This window comes from Cinclus cinclus, chromosome 2 (assembly GCF_963662255.1).
Source record: "Cinclus cinclus chromosome 2, bCinCin1.1, whole genome shotgun sequence".
Taxonomy (NCBI): Eukaryota; Metazoa; Chordata; class Aves; order Passeriformes; family Cinclidae; genus Cinclus; species Cinclus cinclus.
The window spans coordinates 69532169-69553297 of record NC_085047.1 but is presented as its reverse complement, the minus strand read 5'-3'; the positions used below and the strand labels follow the sequence as shown (position 1 = coordinate 69553297).

Sequence of the window (21129 nt, the reverse complement as noted above, 5' to 3'; positions counted from 1 at the left end):
GTACAGCAATGAGCATTAGCAAGGGGATTACCACTGTGGTGCAGCCAGGTAGTAAGTATTAATACCAGTGATGTAACAATGATAAAACAGTTCTCAGGCTTCTAAAACTGTCCTGGGGATGCAAACAATAGCACCCATACAGCTACTGTATGTACCTGTTTCTAAGAAACAGCCAAGAATTTTGCAAACTGAAGAGGGAACTGCTACCCTATGATGCAATCCATGGGCAAGAGTGGCAAAAAAAATCATGAATATGGGATGTCTGTAGCTATAGTTAATTCTGGATTCCTAGCCTACCCTCTTAAAGTCCTATGTGCTGAAATCCTAATTCAACATTACAGAACTTGGAAAAAATGGTTTGAGCAGCAGGATGGTGGTAGGGAAGATGGCACTGCATAAACCAGCTTTTTAAGTATCATGTTGTAATTCTTTGGACTCTACATGCTCTTCCAATCAGGGACTGCATCAGCCACTCCAGGTACTATTTGTGCCTTGAATTGTCCAGTGAATGCAGCTACAATAGCAGAAAAACAGATACAGAAGTAGCGTGGATTTCCTCCATGTGGGTGGCCACATCTTTTGCCTCCTGTTCATTAGTCCCTTCTTGTTCCAGCAGTTTGCTCTGCTGCTGATTCATTCAGTCCTCAGGCAGCAGATTCCTGCTAGACCTGCAAATTCTCATCCATCAAGCAGCTGTGTTACTTCTTTGCTGGGTCCTTGTGTCTGCTGAGATAAATGTCCCTGAAAAGCAATGAAAATAGTGGGTCAGTTTTGTGTTTGGGGGAAAACCTAGAAATGTTCACCTTGATGGCATTTTGTAGCTTTTATCTCCTTGGATGATGCATCCTCTTTCATCTCCTTGAAGTTTGTTCTGTCACCTACTTCCCTCCAAAGAACAGTGGAAATAGACTTACAGATGTTTTGTTTGTAAATGAAACAATGGCTCTTGTGAGCTTAATATATGGAAGCAGAAGGTGGGAATTACAAGATTTTACTATTATTTCAGGCCACTGAGACATGACTAGATATGAACTTGCTGGAAATACATGGGAAGGAAACAAAAAAAACTTTCCAAGCTGTTTTCCATTCCAGACCTCTTTGCTCTAAGACTGATGACAAAATTAACAGAGAGGAGAAGGAGTAGAGATGTATTCTTAGTTGAGAATTAATTTGCTCAAATAGCCATGTTTGTGATGAACACTGGAATTTGCTATGGTTTCTGCTACCTCTTCTGCACTAATCTAGTTCAGTAGCAAACCTAAAAAAAAATCATCAGATGCTTTCAGTTTGTTTCATTAGGAAGATGTCGATAGTACCACCAGTAAGGGACTTTGAAGGACCTACACCTGTTCAAGAAATGACTGGATGTGGCACTTGGTGCCATGGTTTAGTCGGCAAGGTGGCCATCAATGACTGGAATTGATGATCTCCAACAGCATCCACAGTTATAACTGTGACCTACTACTGAGTCTCAAATATAATTTAGGCTGAAAAAAATACGGTATTTAAGTAGAATGCAGCCATGTAAGACATCACAAGTGTATCTTCACCTTTCCCAGCCTTCTTTGAGATAAAATATCATGACCTACATACATTGTATTGTTGAGGTATATGTACGTGTGAAGAAAATTCAAGGAAAGGTCATGCAAGGGGACTTAATTGGTTCCTGGTTCTTATCACCTTCTAAGAATAATTCATGCATATACACACATGCTTGTCAATTCATGAGCTTTCTTTAGGCAGCATACATTGCCCTTTCATGTATCTGCAGAAACTGCCTAATGCATCTTTACACTTTTCCCCATATGTGGCATACACGCTGCATTTGCCCATTGCCTCTAAAGCACAAGAAAAGCTGGGAATTGTGAAACACAGGATCCTATACCCTCAACTGAAAATGTATATGATAAGGCAACCCCACAGCACAGATCGTTTCAGTACTGCTAGAAATGGATAAAAGGCAGGAGAACATGTCCCTTCTTTGTCAAACGTTCCACAAAATTACAGTGAAGACAACAGTTTGCTTCTCACCCAGCTGCTTTGGTTCTGATTTCCTGTCAGGAAGTTCTCCCTCTGAAGCTGTTTCTTCTCTGAAGTCAGCTCAGATCAGTGGCCCAGCTTCTTTCTGGCAGGACACCAGAACAGGCAGCACATGCTTTCTGTCTTCTGATTCCCGCACTGCTGGTGGCCATCCCCATTCCACTGTTTTGTTTTTTTTTCTGTTCCCTGACCTAATACTATCACTGGCCGAAGATTAATTCCATGTAGCACACAAACAGACCTTGTCCTAGGAGCAAAGCTGCCCCAGAAGAGGTGCACTTTTGATGGGCTGCCGGATGGGGACTTCTGTAGTAGTCCTTGGTCAGTAACATCTTCTATTTGCCAAAATGCCTCATCCAACGAGGTTCTTCTTGCAAGGATGGCTTAAGTTGACTCTACAGTGAAGTCTCTTGCAACACATTTTTTCCTTCACATTTATTCTCTGCAAGTGTTGTCAATGCTTTATTTGAACAGAACTCCCAAACCTCACCAAAATCACAGAAGTGTGATACAATTAATCAGAATTATTAGTGCCTCAGAGAAATCTGTTATCACTGTTTGAGCTACATTAGCAGTTTCTCACACTTATTTTAATCCTTCACACAAATCCTGCAAATTCAATACTGCCCTATCTGTACTGTATGCACAAACAGGTCAAGGTAAGACCATAAGGAAAAAACCATGCTTCTCAATTTTAAAGATTAAGTTCTATATTATGCAGACATTCAGAGTGTGTTCTGAAATCCTTAACGAACTTGTAGACTCTATTACAACTTCTCTTGTAACAAGACTCCACTACAACTTCACTTTATGGGATTAATTTTTCTTCTTCATCTCTGAAGACATGAGTATCTGCATTGTATTTGTCACAGTTATAATATCAATCAATCCCAAATACACCAAGGTCTTTTTAATGGTCTATGTAATCACATGCAGATACAACAGACACATCAGTGTGTAAAAACACAAATACAGATTAAAGCAAATCCTTCAGTTTAGTGAGTGATGTCATCCTATATAATGTCAATACCTACATTTTATTTTGAATTATACTTCATCTTATCCTGGCTTCACATCCTGTCTCATCATGGCTTCACATGCATATATCTCCTGCCACAGATAGAGCCAATTAAAGATTTTTCCATTAGCCTTCCATTGAGTTCTCCCACTAATCACTGTCCTCAATATAATCCAAAGGTAGCAAAGTATGATTATTTTACTCCTCTTCTGTAATAAAGTCTGCAGCAACTTCCTGGAGAATTCTTCCTTTCTGACTGAGCAAGACAGGCTATGAGCAGGAAACACTTCATAAGAGAACACATATCCGAACACAATGTACTGCTGCTCTTCTATGTCTGCCTGGAGTTTGCTCAAAAAACCCAAACAACTAACAGAAACCACAACTGCAGCTTTCAAAATAACTGCCAATGATGTCCATAACATTTCTGAAGTGCAGAGGAGAAAATTATTCATACCTAGTAATTTCTGGAAAATAATAGCAAAGTTTTTCAAGTGAATGGTATCTACAGCCTGTTATGAAGTTATATGCCAAGCTAAAAACTTAAAAAGTAACATGAAAAGGTAAAAGCAAATATACATTAAGATTAACCAAATTGAATGCATTAATACTCCATCAGCCATATATTTTTCATCCACTCCTTACTGTATTATAATAAACTCCTCCTTTACCTGGAATAATTTGCCCAAAATACAAAGTTTCCAATTTTCACATATTTTAAAAATGGACACTTTAAAATGCACATAAAATAAGTGGTGCCAGGATAAAAGGCTGTGAGCAAGCTGATCTCAAGAGGTGGGAAGTGGGCCTGAACACAAGAAAATAAATCCCAGTTTTAGCTTCTTGTCTATCCTGGATTTTGATTACTCTGGATGATTTCACAGCACTATAGTTAACCTTACTTCTGGTTCCAGGAAATCAGAAGTATAAAATACTTCTGGCAAAAATACTAACAGCTATGAAAAATTAATAAAATATTAGGCAGAAATAAAATATATTTTTAAAAAATTGAAGTGAAAGCAGTTACTTTTTGCATTAAACTAACAAAAAAAAATGTATATTTATGGACAACATAAAGCAGAAACCAGCTTGGTTTTATAACTTTCAATGGTATTTCTTGTATGAAAATGATTATATGTAAAATATTATTGATATTAATAATTAGTAGTGTTTTAAGTTCTTAATCAGTAACTTCTTCAAATTAGACTAAGGGGAGAGAGACAAGTATAAATCTTTCCACTGCAAACATATTAAAAGCTTTATTATAAAACACACATTAACCAAACAAACTCACTTCAGCTAATTACAACAGATAAAAGCTGTTCACATCCTGTCTCCCTCAGATTTTCTTTAAATTGTCTATTTCTGACCCACCAACCAACTACAAAGTCCCTGAAAATCAGAATACCTTAAGAAGTTTACAAATGGAATTTTTCTGATGCAACTCATCATTACAGAAAATTCAGCTCATTTAGGAAGAGGGTGTAATTAAACAAGGAAAACAAAACCAAATAGACTTTCACAAGCTTACCTAGTACTGTATTTTTGCCAGAACTGGCAATAAAACCTATTAGAAAGCAAAGATAACACACAGACACACAGTGGCTGTGAAAATGCTGTTTGGAAGATTAACAACAAGTACACTGACAGCTGATGCTACAACTGGCCCCAACTTCAACATATTTCACATCTGAACATGTAAGACTGGCATACATGTGCCACTTTATGCTACTGTTTACCAGGAGCCTTTCAGTACAAGCTGTTGGGGACTGGCAGTAAATGTGACTGGCACCATTCACTCAGACATGAATGGGATAAGGAGAGATAAAGAACCTGGGGACCTGAGAGTGTGGGTTACATGGCGTAGTGTCGTCCAGAAGTATGTAATTTTCTCTTCAAATAGATGTACAGCAATTGAAAACAAAGAGCAGAGTGTCAATATTACAGCAGAGGCAGTGCTTTGCTACAATACATTGGCAAGAACAACGTAAAACTCAAAAATACAGCTTCAAACACAGCTGGAAAATGTCTGAGAGACCATTCTCATCCCCAGAAAAGGCAGATCACCAGCGTATGTCAGTGCCTATGAGAAGGTGCCCCATGGCATCCCACAGATCCTGGGTTGTTTATGGAACCTAAACAGCAGTGACACAGGGTGTTGGTGAAGCCAGGGTGCATCAAAGCACCTCATGCAGCTCAACCCAGGGAACTGAATTAGGTCCCTCATACACAGGTGGGCACCCACATCTCAGCATTTAAATGTAGGTCCTTCTCATCAAGCAACCATCATTATGCTCCTAAAGGAATTATTGAAGTTTTCCAGGTTTATCACACTTTCACCACATATTTCTCATGCAGTTAATTAAGTATCTCAACTAGAGGACCATGCCAAACAAATATCACCAAAAGCAAGTAGGGCAGCATCCCTCAAAATATTTGCCTAAAGGCAAAAAATTGTAATAAAGCTAAATATTTAAACTAATTTAGGGAAAATATTGTGTCAAAGCTAAATACTGGGGTTTTAACATCAGACTGAGTGTCAAAATTCAACAATTACTTGCTGTTTATTCTTCTTTCACGAAAAGCTCTGTAAATGCCCAAATGAAGCCAGACCCTTGGCAGCACATATAAGAACCTAAGTGATCTCTTTGGGGGAAGACAAAGGAATAAAGATTTTGGAAGACTGCTGGAATGGCCAAGAGCACCACAGCATGTGGTATGTGTGACTTAATTACTAATTATGGATCATGCTTTCCACATGATGGAAACCTTTAGTTTGCCACGGTGGTAAGTGCTGATGAGAAGATGTTGTAATACTCAGTACAGTGAACACTTGACTCCTTATCTCCTTGTCTGCCAAAAGAACACAATCAAAGTAAAATGTTTCTCACCATCAGTATTTGCAACTTACATGGATCAGAGTTATGTGTTAGAGGCTGAACGTGTAGAAGCTGAGGAGAAAATTCCCTTCTGAAGACAGTGGTGCTGACTATTATAGCACCGTTTGTCATTCCTGCAAACAGGTAACTGAAGTCATGGGTCCAACTTCTGGGTTATGCCAAACACATTACCCAACACCTCCAAGTTCTTGAGAAAAAAGTCAACCAGGTGATAAAACTGGTGGTCTTTTACATTTATACACTTTGTAGTTAATAAACTAATGTTTTTAGTGCCTTAAAGGTTTCCATACAGGAAATCCGATGCTTAAGTTCCACTGACATGGAACATGAAAAAGTCATTCAAAACACATTTGGGCGCCACATAAAAATATGGCAGCAACATTATCATTCTCTTATTCCTGAACAAAAATGCTCCAAAGCCTTCCTTTCCAAGTCACAACATTTCTGTGAGCCCAGCATTGCTGTCCCACTCTTGTACCTCCCTGACAAGAGAAGTAACATTAAAATTAATATGGCACAAATGCTGTGCCAACAGGTACCCACACTGCTCTACCTTCTGTTAACATCATCTTCCTTCTATATTGCCACTTGTCAATTCCATGCCATGGCTTACTTTGAATAGAAGTGGTTTGGGCACCAATCTGTCATGCCTTGTTTGTCAGAAAAGCAGCATGCATACCTGTAGCACTGCAAATAGCAACTATATGTTGTTTTGAACAACACATTTATTTTCTTGCCCAAGGGTGAGCTGCAACCTGTAACCTTCTTTATAATATTACAAAGAAGATCCTGGCTGGAAATGGACTGCTTAGAATTAACTTGGGGAAAGACTGAAGGTATAGAAAAGTAAAATACAGCAGAAAGAAGAAAATTATGATTATAATAAGGAAAGAAAAGAAGTTAACACAAGAAGGGAGGGAAATTTAAATCATGAGTAAGCACTGAGAGACAAATCTTCCAGACTCTGGAATGTATCTCAAATGCAGTGCAAAAAAGCAGCAGTATCTCAGAATAGTTTGGGAGTGACATTATCTCCAACTGCTTTAACAATCAGCCCTATCAGATCTGGAACAGAAGCAAGGTGCCTTAAGCACTCATCACAGCACAGCTGCATTAACAACAAACTCAGGAATGAGAATGAAAATTCAAATCTGAAAATCCGGATCTGTATTTTACTGCATCCACAATGGACACATGCATATCAAGCTTGAAAGTCCCAGAGGTTCTTCTAACCAACTATTAGCCTGCTAAAACATGTTTTTCTTTACTTGCTGTTTTTTTCTTCACTTGTGGTCATCTTTGCAGCATTTTAAAACAGACTAAAGCAACAATTTTCATGACCAGGTCACAGATTACATTTTGTAGAAAACTGCTTAACAATAACATTCCTTAATCAGTTACGCAGGCTTAAATTATTTGTCACAATTTATGTACAATTCACCTTAAAAAGGGCACCGGCACTTGGCAGAGAAAAGACCACTTCTCAGAAAAGCATGCAACCCACCTCCATTAATCCTATTTGGTTGCTGCTCTGGAGTTTGGGCTTGAGGAGAGTAGAAGGGCTGCTGATAAGTATTTGTAGGGAATTGTGGGGAAGTAGGGCTCCTCCTGCAGTCCCGGATACTGGAGAAAGTCTGTGAGTGAGGAATCCCTCTTTGGAAGGGGGTGCAGCGAGTCAGACGTGGCTGCGGAGGTGGAAGGTGGTCAAACTCTTCCTCATCCTCAAGACTATAGCGATCATATTCCTGGTCACTGCATGGCCCTTTTTTTCCCGCATGCAGAGATACACTGGAAGTGTGCCTTGACACAGATGCTGAAGTTGAAGCATAATCTTGCCTAAGGCCTGTAAATTCCAAGAGGAGGATGATTCAGCTTCTGCTAAGTGATTAACTCTTAATATGCACCTCAATCTTGAAAACTATGTGGGAAAATAAATAGAATTTTACAGCAAGAATTCAATTTAAAATGTAACCAGGCTGAAGATCTGATGTAGGATTCATCTGATCAACCTTTCACGCATCTAATCTACCTTTCAGGCATCTAAGCCTGAATTCTTTCTTTAAAAATCATTATTAATAAAATCTTAAAGAATACAAGAGTCTCCAAAAGATGTCTTAGATACCTTTCTTAAAAAGAACTGCTCTCAGGAGAGCCAATAAAGACTCTCTCTCTGCCAATAAAGACTACATGAGTACTAAGTTTTTAACTTCACAATACTCTTAATTAGAGGAATTAAACTCAAAGTTTTCCAAGCTGTTGCTATTGAACTTCTGTATCCACACAATAAAAATGTTTACGATGACATTTCTTAAACTTACAACACATCTAAATCTACTGGCTCTCCAACCTCCCCGAACAATAATTAGTTCCTGACAGCATCCAGTCTTGTGGACAAGGCTTAGTGGTAACACAACTGTATTTTACACAGGTAGACAATCCTACCACTCCCTTCTCAGAATGCCAGGTTTTGAAAACCATCTCACTATAAGCGCTACCCTGTAAGAGCCTGTTTACTCCAGTCAAGTGGGAGAGAAACATTCACATCCCTTGCAGATCCCTCCTTTTTCCAGATGCACAGCAACCAAAGAAAAAACACTGCACTTCCAGGAACCAAGTAACTTTGACAGCAGCTTCAGATAACAACTTTCCTAGGCTTACAAGAAATCCTTATTTTGAACAGAGTCTTTGCTTCATAATGGAGACTTCTTAATATGCTTCCTCTCCCCGTTCTCGAGGGGGAGTTTCTATTTGTGGCTGTGAAGAGAGTGTGCCTGCATGCATGTACACAGAACTGCCACTTTCCACGGGATTAAGTGGTCAACAACTGTCATGTGCTCAAGCATTCTCCGCCAGCTGCTACTACAAGGATGATACACAATCAATTGCACCTGACACGGATTTGAAGAAAAAACAGCATTTTTCTTTCCAGTCTGCCAGTGCCTTGATTCCTTAAAGAGCTGAATACCTGAAGTATTTTTTAAACCTCACTCTGAAGGAGATGAGCACAGCTGTCATTTAAGTAATGCAATCCTTTGTATCTTTGACAGTCATAACATTTTTTCTTCTTAAAATTAGAACGCTTGCTAATTTTTCTGCTAAACATGATGCGTGCCACCAGATACTCAGCAAGTTCTCCTGCTCACAGGATCAGTCTGGTGGCTTCAGCCAGATCACAGCTCTAAAATTTCCATTTTATTATTTTTGTTTTATATAATTAATTATTACTCGGCATTTTTACTCAGGCCTTGTCTATGAATTCATCTTGCTGTTTATCTCATCACTTCCTCCTTGATATCTCACGTGGCACTAACAGGATGTGGGAGAAATACTCCACTTACTGTCTCAGTGACCTCGAAGTCAATTTTTTATTTTATTTTATAAAAATTTATTATTTACTTATAAAGACATTTTACAAAACTTACTATTAATCCAAACTATATGTCAGAGAAGACTCTAGGCTCCGATTTGTGCCTAATTACTAGTTTTAAACCAAGATAATAAATTTAAAGCCCCCAATACAGTATTTAAGGGGGATGTCATTTCCAAACTCATCTGAAAATTTAAGCAAATTGAAGCTGAGGCTAAGAAAGCCAAGAGAGCTGCTTAATTTTACCTTTTTCATGGAATGCATGCATGAGAAAAATGCTTTAGCATCTTCCCTCTCCAGAAATAGAATTATTTCTTAATACTCAGAAAAATATAAACATCAAATTTTGAAAGATCCAGTACCAGTTCAGATTAACCTGAACCCAACAATATGCACACCTTCTCCATGCAGGTGAAGAGTATTTCCACCTGCCACTCAAGAAGCAACACTATTTAAAAAATGTCTACTTGACTGAGACCAGACTGGTGCAGTTTTAATTGTTACAGGCCATCTTCCTCAGACTGTTAGGAAAACCAAAAAAGTGACACCTACTCTCCTCCTGTAGACGAGCCATGATCTGAACATCAGTGAGGTCCTGCAGCTTGTAGCCCATGGAGATAGAATCATCTTCCAGCTCTGAAGTGCTCAGTTCACTGTCTATTGATGACTGTGGACTCAAAGGGGAACTCCTAGAAATGTACCCTACGTAAGAAAACATACACTTTTAGGCTACAAATATGGTCACCTTCACGCAGAATCATCTGCTCTTTACACTACAGTAGCTTAAAACATTTTCTGAACAGCACATAAAATCTTAGAGAAGTGTAGTTCAATTCACTAACGATTAGCAAAGAGCTTTCACATTCATAAGAAGTAGTAAGTGTAGGAATGGATCAAGAATTCCTCACCTTGTTCCCAAAATAGCATTGCATAGCCCAGACAATGAATAATTTACCCAATACTGTTCTGATACAGCTCAGATTAGTGTAGTCTAACCAACATCTGCATTTGCATTTCTCTTATGGGACTATGGTACTCCCTACTCTTGTTTTTGAAAAACAACTGGATATGTGCCACTGATTTCTGCCCAGTACTCAAATGCTGCATCAGAGCCATTTAGCTAATTTCTACTATTCTTTTTTTAATCTATACTTATCACATAAATCAATCACAGCAATAATTAAGGTTGAATATTATGCAAAAGAGAAGGCATTGCTTCCCCCACAGAGCTACCTTTTCAAAAGGCTCTGAATTCTACTTTTTCCCTCTGTGTATTAGTAAAATACAAACTAATTTGCAATAAGGTGTATGAGCTAGTTGTTGTACAACTTCAAGAAAAATCCCATCAACCAAAAGTAGTAAAACATTTTCTAATATCCTCTGGAACACCAGAGACAGCCTACAGGGCAAGAGCTGCTGTGACTACGGCTTACCAGCTGTGCTTGTATCACAGGTGTGTTTGCATCCTCTAGCACTGCTGAAAACAGCCACCTAAAATTCATCCTAAATTCAGCTATTTTCTAATAATATCTCCAAAAGAAAAGGACAGGCAGGGGATTGAATGCTTTGGAAGGTCTGTATGTAGTAATGTGTTCGCTTTCTTAAATGTGCAAGTTAGAGCAGTCCCTAAGGTTCTGCAGAGGTATTAACGGCTGTGCTCCTTTGGAGCAGCAGAGGGAAGCCAGACAAGGTACCTGAGGGTATCTCAAATAGCATGAGTTAATTTAGGAACTAGGCTTCATCCCACTGAATAGTAAAGACATTTCACTCACATGCAGACAACTACAGCAGGCACTGTCTGGAGCTGTTTCTCACCCACAGTGCCCATATCCCTTAAAATGGGGCTTTCTGCAGTGTTTCCATGCATTGTAAGGAACACTGCACACAGATCAGCGTGACACTGATCATCAGCCCATCCTCAGCCTACGCCTGCTCCTGCCAGCAATAAAATGTTAATGCCTCTCCCCCAGAAGATTATTTTCTCCACTCCCGGTGCAGTTTAAGAGAAGTCACAGATATAAACTGACTCCTGATATCTGTAGTGAAGAAGGAAAATGCACATCCTTGTAATTTACAGGCCACAGAAAGTTCTCAATTTTCCTAGAACTTGTGTGTTCCCTGAAAATCAGTGGAAAACATAACATAAATCTTGAACACTAGCAACAATACCAGCTTGAAGACAGGCATGATTCTGCCAGCTCTTATTATAAATTCTCACTCTAATTCTATTACACAGCTATACGTATGTTTCCATGGACACAAAGAAGGGGTACCGTGGGGCAGAAATGATCAACAAAGCTGGGGAGTGTTGAAGCTGACAGTCACAACTGAACTACTGGGTAAATCATTAGTGGTATTTACTAGCATCACTTTCCTGTAACATGCTGCATAACACTTGTAGTTAACAGCCAAATTTTAGGCTTAGAATTAAAAAAATAAACAAAAAAAAAACAAAAACCAAAAAAAACCAAACCAACCAAAAAAATGAAACATTTCCCTCTGAGATGTGAGTTCATATACAGTCATCCAAAGAGAGTATTGTTGTTAAACGCTAGCAGGATTAGATTAAATCAAGCACTTTTGTGAGCACCATAAATCAATAAAAAGATAAGTGTTACCTGTCCGTTCAGGTGTTAGTATTGCTTTACTGGAAGTTTTAGAGAAGCTGGGACTGTTACAGCCATTGGTATATGGGGTGAGTCTTGCAACAGGACTATAGGGAAAAGCCAAGGAGACAGGCGTAGAGAAGAGGCTCCGCCATCGGCTAGCTGTTACAGATGTGAGGGAGGGGGGAAAAAACAAGATTTACAGTTATTAATAGAACACTACTGTCAGAGAGAAAAATCATTTCATCTTAATCTGTTCATCACTTCCTACTTATTACAAGGGAAAAATAATGATGAAAATTCAGCTGCAAATCAGAGGATCATTACAGTCTTCTGCATGTAAAAGTGAGCTCTAAAAGGTTTTCCAACAAATACATCTGCGGACTATATTTTACATATACACCTTTTTGGTATATATTCATCGCATACATCACTGGGTGACCAACACACAAATAAGAGGAAGTAAAAACTGCTACAGTTAGCAGACAAATGAAAATGAAATTTGTAGTGCTCTTCAAGGAATTGTTCATGGCAATTAATCATCATACAATTGAATTAGCAGCTAAATTATCAGTTATGTGAGTTCAGAGACAGAGCAGTAAGAGGCGCTTAACCATCAAGTGCTAAAAACAACTGTAATCCCATATCAAGCTTTTAAACTACCATATTTTCCCTTCTCTTTTTACACCATCACATTCCTGATTGCATAAGCACAACTTAGTTTTTTTCCCACTGCTTCTGGAATAACAGAACAAGGCATCCCTTTTTCTACACATTGTTTACAAAAAGCTTGCAAGGCATCTGGTCTTCTAAGCAGTACCACAAAGTGCTCAGAGTAGGCAAAAATAAAGCTAAAGGCTTATTTCATTTACATTTATTTAATTTACATTTTCTTACTCACCCAGTAAAAGTATTAATACTTTGTTTTGTCTATTTTTACACACCTTGAAAAAAGTAAAATGAACAACATTCACATGCTTTACCAAAAATAAATAAATATTAGTAATAAAATTGTTTTAAGTAAAAGGAAAATTTTAAAATATATAAATTTCAAAGAACTCATGCATATACAAAGAAAGATGAATAACATGTGATGGGATTGCTTTTTTTTAATATAATCTATTTACTACTCATAGATGTTATGTGCAGTGACAGAAGAGGGGGAGCAGGAACATACCTACAACTAGCTTTGAAATTAATAGCATAACCTCAATGCTTAGCAGGTGTACTTTGCAGCGTCAGATGCCACAAATTGGTTTTCAAAACCAGAAGGGCCCAAAAGCTCTTGAAGTTCATTCTCCATTGCACGGCTACTTGTACCACAATCTGTTGTGTTATTTGGACCTGTTCATCTGGTCATTTCACCCACTAACAGCCATTCAAATAATACTCAAGTTTTCTGTTTTCCAACCTCCCTATCACCCAAATGATTTAACACGACATACAAACTTTATTCCTCCTTCTTGCTAACATCAACTCCCAGTAGCCATGGGAAAGATGAAAATCACATCCACACAAGCTTTTGGAGTAATCCATTTGTCACCAATCCAAACTGTACCATTTCTCCTCCTATTCCTTTTGCTTTGACCTATTTAAATGAGTCCTGGGTTTATAAGGAAGAAAAGCCTTTTCAACCCTTCCCACAAGTGCTACTAAGCTTGGAGTGAAGACAACTAACTGCCTGGTTCCAGCACAGGCACAAAGCAGTCTGCTGGGGACAAGGACTACCTGCAGGGCTCAGGCTCTGAGGAAGGCAGCTAAGTATACATTAGTAACACATAGGAATTCAAACCGTCTTCCTTGCTGTCCCCTCCTCAAAGAATTGTTGCAATTCTCATTTTTGTTATTCTAGTTCCTTCAAGCTCAAAGAAACACAAAGTTCTGAGATCTTTAAAAGCAGCATCAGCATCACTTTCAGGAAATTACTCGATGCCAAGCCACACAACATTGACTGGATTGTTTATCCTCAACATACACTAACCTGATCAGTTCTGAAGTGAAGCATTCAAGTGTCTCAGGACAAAAAGGAGAGCAAACACAGAAGAATATAATTCCAAAAACTAGATATTAACATGAGTCCCTGGGGATGAGATTAATTCACAAGGTGTTAATAACAGCAAATTGATCTGAGGCATTCACTGAAAGAAATCCATACAATAAAGAGTAGATCTCAGCATCACATCCACAGCTAATGCCTGTCATTTCCACCAGGAACCATCAATAAGAGCAAGGGATGACAGCTCCTTGAGATTTAATTTTCGTGCCTAGCACAAGCTACTGCTTTGTAGCAGCCTGATCATTTGCCAGGCCAATTAGCTGCCAGCATGTTCTCACCCCCAGATGTGGTGGGGCACACAGCATAAATAAACATCATTCATTACCCTCTACAATAACCACTGTGAGCTGGCCCACTGAGCACAAGGCAACAGTTATTGCGACTCTGAAAGCAAGAACCCACACCAAGAATATAATTAGTATTTATGGCTAACCAGATTTCAAATTCCTTTTTCAAACAGCATGTGTTCTCAGGGAAGGGAAGGGAAGGAAGGGAAGGAAAGGGAGGAAAGGGAGGAAAGGGAGGAAAGGGAGGAAAGGGAGGAAAGGGAGGAAAGGGAGGAAAGGGAGGAAAGGGAGGAAAGGGAGGAAAGGGAGGAAAGGAAGGAAAGGAAGGAAAGGAAGGAAAGGATGGAGAGGAGCCAAAAAGCTCTACCTACACTAACCTCTATATATACTAAACTTTTAGGCATACCAATGTAAAATGTTCCCAATTCTACAAACTTCTGCCACTATGCTTAAAATAAAACTTTCTAGTTTAAGCATTAGGAAATGACAGAAAATCCTTTTTAGGCATATGAGTAAATCCATCGGTTAGGATTGAATCTAGGAAATGGCTTTCATTAGGTTTCAAATGGAAATATCAATGTACATATTGAGCACTTTACTGCACTAACCAAGACAGCAATATTAGACTTTCTGAAGTCTTGTGCTTATGCCAAAACCATAAAACAGTACATAGGAAGCAAGTGCTTACAGACATGTAGGCAAATATTTAAATTCATGAAAAACTGAAAAATCCTAAAACTGTGCAATGGTTAGTCATTTTTGAAAAAGTTCTTTTGCTCCAAACTGAAGGTGAGACTGCCCTGGTTAGCATGATAAGCACCACACTGCTATGCATGGAACAACATGCAATGTTGTTAAGAATTTTATTTTAAAATCCCAGCTGTTCAGCTCTGAATTTTACAGTTTGTAACTACTTCTTAAAGCCCCAATGCCAGTTACCTGCAGATGAAGTAAGATGATCAATTCCCATTTTTAAAAAAAGGACGTTTCTAGTCTTTGCAGTTGAACAGAAAAATAGATAATTCTGCTCTGAGTAACTCATACTGAAGATGCACTGAAGGAAGGAAGATTCAGCCATGAAAAGGAAAGCAGGAGCATCTAAAACAATCACCAAGGGAAAAGAAGCCAGAAAATCCATTTAATCTACTGACATCAGAGATAAATGCTTTCAATTTGACTTCTTGAAGCATTAAAGTGGTGGAACAAATATTGCAATAAAATAAGCATAAATTGTCCCAGTCATCTTACATCTACAGTTACTAGAAGTGTCCAGCTTTTGGGTATGATTTCCTTGGTTTTGATAAATTCTTAGTAACTAGACTGCTGATAATGCACTGTGTTGCACAGTTCTAATATGTTAAAAAAGGACTTTCAAACTGATCAGGTAAGTTAGCAATAAAAACCTTTCTTTTAACAAGTGAGACTGCTCATACCTTTTAAATATTTACTAACAGAACTGAAGGTTTAAAAATTAATTAACCTTATTTTTGTAACATCCCTGGAGATATCAAAATGCTAAAACAGATTAAAATAGTAACTCATATAGGAAAATATGAGCAACTAACTAAAAAATAAAAACATTCACCATACTGACTCCTGAGAATAATCAGCATTTAATAAGAACTGTTGCAAAATTTCACATGAAAGCCTGAACAAGTAAACATCAACAAAATTGCAGTGCTCAAAAGGAACCACACACCCTGCAAAATCACAGGATTCTGTACCATCCTTAAAGTATTTCCCTTCCTAAAAATAATTCCTCATTTAAGCTACGTAAGGTAAAAAAAAATCCTAAACATATACAGAAGCTTGTTGTTGAAAGGGAAGATGATATTTGCTATTTAAATTAATGGAATTGTTCATCAGCTAGAACACAAGGTAGTAACAGTTGGAGATCTTCATTAGGTTGTTTTAGTTATGACAGGTTACACTGGTGTGAACAGGGGCAGTTGAAGCACAGGTCCTCTACCTGAAGAATCAGATGCCCCTAGAACATCATATATGATGTATCCATATGGGTGACCAAACACTGCAACAGGTTGCCCAGTGAGGTTGTGAAGTCTCCCTCACTGGAAACACTTGAAAGCCATACAGACACAACCCTGTGCAATGTGTTATAGGATGACCTTGGCTGAGCACACAAGTTGGACCAGATGACCCACTGTGGTCCCTTCCAGCTTGACCCATTCTCTGATTCTGTGATCGTTATCAGCAAAGGCTATAAGGGTTTCCAAGAAACCAAAACCAGTACATGCACATTTTAAACACCTTCCCATTTCCATAACTCCATAATTATGAAACTCAGTGAGCTCAGCTTCCCAGAACAAGTACTTACTTTCACTCTAAGCAACACAAATAAACAATATTTGTTTTTACTATAAATACAGAAAATAATAAAAACATATATATCAGTGTTGTACTACTGACTAAACATGCTGAATTATATTAAGCATTATCTGGCATGTTTATCGACTCAATTAGCACAACTCTTGTATAGGCCTCCAGGCAAAGTCAAAAATACTTTTTAACTTCAAGCTTAAAACAAATTGCATTGCATTCATGCAGACATTTGAATATGGGTCCTAATCACATAGCCTGAACAAAATCCTCTTTCAAGCTAGCACTGGAGGAATATTTACAATACTGTCAATCCACAGTGCTGCAAGTCATTGCCTGCCAATTTCTTTAGAGCAGAAAACCCAAACCACCTACACGGTGTGTTCCGCATGTATGTGGTTGCACAGCAGCCACACTTAAAAATATTTCTTATGGGAGTAAAATACAGAGACCTAAATGGAAAATAGAAGCATTTAGTTGACCACAGGAGAAAACTGGGAGTACTAGAAGGGAATTCAAAACACTTTTTACCATAGATAAGAATGCCTAAGCCAGCCAAGAGGCATCACCTCAGTGAGGCACAACTATTATCTTCCTCCCAAAGACAGGTATTTAACTTTCACTTTTGGTTTCTGTAAAAAAGCAATTCAGAGTTCAAAAATTACTCCTGCAGACAGATACACATCTGGGAATTACTGTGTGTCTAACATGCCTGAAAAGACTGACAGAGGAAAACATGAAGATATTCCCCACTACTCACTGACGAGTGCTGTTATTGGGACACTAGCTCAAAAAGCAGGAAACATGGGCTCCCACTAATCAGCAGCCTGCAGAGATTCACATGAATTGTCCAAAAACCTAGAATTCCTGTAAGAACTTGAGGCAATATAAGGCAGAAGACAGGTGTTAGACATTTAGCAGGAACCAACACTGTTGCCCCTATCCAATAAGAGAACTTCAGGGAGCCAGGCTTTCAAAGAAGCAGAATCTGTGTTTCAAGTACCTCAGCCACTCCTGAACACACAGACCTTGGAACTACGTGCAATTCTTTGGTCTGTTTCAAAGGATGAGGCATTCAGCTTCTGTGCTCAGAAGGACTGTAGCCCCTTTCAGAGTTTATCAAAACACAGTGCTTCAAAGCTTACTTTTGCAATTTTAAGTTAAAAAAAATTCACTTTTTGAAAAAAAAAAATATCATTTACAAGACTGTAAAATCTGGGCTTAATACAGCAATGTTTTCAGTTCTAGTAACTGTGAGTAAAGAGCATTGAGTTGAACCTGTAAATCTGGAAGATAGTTTGGGGCACATTCATTTTCCCATCTTGTTGAATGTTATACAGCAAACTTCTTGACTTTTCAAGCAGCACTCTCCTAGTTCCAGTCTCCCACAGCCATCAGCTTTGGTCATCCCATCAGCTTATTCCAGCTTGATTTCCTAACCACAGCTGTAGCTCACTCAGCCATCCTTCCAGTGGCAGGAACTTTGCCATCAGGCACAGTCACACCTCATATGCTTAATGCACATTTGCAGTCACATTGAAACTGTCATTCCCTAAAACTATTTCCCTGCCCTGTCACACAGAGCTCACAGAATGCTTGAGGCTTTTTTGTCATTTCTGTCCGTTGATTTCTCCATCACGAGAGGGAGAGCACCCCCTTATCCCCAACTGCAATGAGAACAGAAACTTCCCAAATACAGACTGCACAAAGGGACTTCTTTCAAGAGTCAGAGGAATTGAGGGGTAGGGGGAAGGTGTTTTAAGATTTGGTTTTATTTCTCATTATTGTATTCTGATTTGATTGGTAATAAAATAAATTTTTCACCAAGTCAAGTCTGGTTTGCCCATTACACTATCTAGTTACTGATCTCTCCCTGCCCTCATCTTGACCCACAATCCTTGCATTAAATTCTCTCTCCCATGTGCAGTTGAGGATGGGAATGACAGCATAGTTTTGGTGTGCACCTGATGTCTAGCTAGGGGCAAAGCACCACATGGACAAACAGCAATAAATTAGGAGGAACTGAGAAAATTAATAAAAGAGTGTCCACTTGGCTCTAAGCCTAGGAGAACTGAAAAGCAACTTTAAGAGTATGTGAGAACTTCAATTTTAAAAATATGAGAAAACTGGGAGTACATGAAAAGTTTGTTTCCCAGTTCATTCACATGAAGCACACCCTCTTTTGAAAAATTCTATTAAAAAGATCTAATATTAGCACAGAATGAGAAAGCAGTTCAGTTGGTAAGTATCAGTACAAAATTGCTTGATATCCAGAGCTACAGCATATACCTCAAGAGCTACCCAAGAAAAAATAGCACAGACCTCTTTTAAACATGGATTCAGAAAACCTATCTAAATTGCAGCAGCTCCTGTAACTTTCAGCTAGCACAGCAAGTAATGCAATCAGCAGTGGTGTCCAGCATACTGTTTGTTATTGGTGACAAAAATGTACATCTAAGACTCAGGACTAATACTTTGCATGACATAGTCCAGTTGTACCAATGATTGCCTATCAGTATGAGCAGAGAAGTTTCAAAGGTAAACGTGCAACTACTCTAGTTCTATGTATTCCAGTGAAAGGCTGACCTGAAAAATTGTTTTTGTACAAACTGAATGCTGAAAACACAACCACAGCACTGTCCAAGAGCAGCATGCTGAAGAGCACAGAAACGCCAACCATCATTCTCTGACCCAATTTTGTCACAAAAATGATTTTATGACATCAAAGAATTCAAAAGACTAGAAAGAAAATGGAATCGCAAGGTGTAAGCTACCTCCTACAAATCCTGAAGAAGGATGCTACATTTTAACTATGGAGGGTAGGGTTGTAGGTTTTCTCTTGGTTTGTTGGATCTTTTTGACTTGGCTCCTTTCTTTAAGGCAAACCATTTGCTGTGAAGATAGTAAACAAACTGTTTACTTTATGTAAACAAACACAGGGGCTTTGTGAAAAATGCAACTGTCTCAGCATTCATTTTCCTCCTGGGTGCACAACTCTTAACTCCATTCGCACACACAAAAGCAAATTTTCTGATCATAGCTAACAGCCAAACTTGGGTTTCCCAGCTTCCCTCTTTTGAGAACTTGCCCAAATACTATGCTGAAAGATTAAGCCTTAGGCATGACCTAGGGCCCAAATCTCTGTTCTGTCCCCAGCTCCCAGATTTTATATTCAAAAGTCAATCTGGTGCATTTTTATTCTATTTGGTGAACAACTTACATTTCAGCTAGTTTGAGGAAAGACAGACCTTTCTCAGCAGAAGATTCATTCTTGTGTACCACTACATAGAGTAACCCGGAACAAAAAATACATACCCCAGATTGTTCTACCAAATTATTAGTATTTCATTCATTAAGAAGGGTGTTTACCCCACTTAATTTTAGAAGCTTTCAAATAAGGCATTAAGCACCTTCAAATACAGGATTTTGGTAAGGGGCACTGTGAATGCAAAAATTAACATGGGAAGATTACATAAACTCACAGAATAAGAATCTACCAAAGGTTAATAAATCACATCTAATTCAGAGCTCATATCTGGCTCTGTCAGTCACTGAACTGGGTATACAGCTAGGATGGTGTCAGGGAAGACATGTATGCTACTCCCCCATTTTCTCACTCTTCCAGCATTTATTTATGGTGCTTCAGGATGCTGGATCCTATGTCCCAGACACAATGAAGGTGCTCTTACATACAGAAAATGATGGCTGACCTAGTCACCTCAAGATACTATTTATTTCCAAGAGAAAGGACAGGGCATGATTCATCTCACCTCTGCCTGCAAAGGACATGAGTTGTGCCCCTTTGTCTGCTCTGCCTACACTGGCTCCAACACAGATCTTTGTGTACATTCAAAAGAAACTCACTCTGACTGCATTCATTAGAGAACAATAAACAGAGATTAAAAAACGAGTTCAAAGACTGCATTTAGTTTTCACTTTTCCTAAGCAACTGAAAAAGACAACTCTTGCAGCCCTAGAGTGCTGCAATGCTTGCGTACATACTAGTGAAACTAGCTTGTATTCAATTGAAGTCATCAAACAATTTTCTCAGCAGCAGTTCCAGTGAGAAGAGGACCTCTGTGTTGATTATTTCTTTAAAACAAGGAAGAGTTTCTCAATCCCCTTTACCAGGAAGATGAAGCTCACTTGTATCATTGCATTTAAGGGCGAGATGGAGATGTGGAGAACACCAGCAGGAAGGTGGGACTGCTGAAGTAATACTGCCTCCAAAAGGAACACATCAAAGAACAGCCCCCAGGATGTAAGGGCCGGCAAGATGAACTCCATGTCTGACACCCCTCATTTATTCACCCAAACAGCGTAAGGCAACAGCACTTTTATACTATTTCAATAACTAGCAACAAAAAAGCGAACAAAATCATAGCCACCTCATGATGTCACTCACTGGATAAAGATCTACTACCATCATGTGCAGACAACGCACCTAAGATCACTGAAACTTCTTCCTCTAACTCTTGCTGGGCCAGCTGGATAGACCTCCTGTCTCTGCTGGTTCTG

General features: G+C 38.8%; 1 protein-coding gene across 3 annotated transcripts in view; it reads right to left on the bottom strand.

Annotated features, from left to right (window-relative positions):
- Positions 1 to 21129, bottom strand: part of SLAIN1 (SLAIN motif family member 1) — a 48338-nt gene that overhangs the window by 7936 nt on the left and 19273 nt on the right. Inside the window, exons 3-5 of one of the 3 annotated variants that reach the window (XM_062514801.1) lie at positions 11944 to 12093; positions 9878 to 10027; positions 7463 to 7801 (exon numbers count right to left, since the gene is read on the bottom strand). The exons of 1 other annotated variant lie outside the window; for it this stretch is intronic. In XM_062514801.1, the coding sequence (XP_062370785.1) occupies positions 7463 to 7801; positions 9878 to 10027; positions 11944 to 12093 (639 nt within the window). Of the gene's footprint in view, positions 1 to 7462; positions 7802 to 9877; positions 10028 to 11943; positions 12094 to 21129 lie in introns of those variants that run through there. One more of the 3 variants, XM_062514803.1, reaches the window with a different exon arrangement.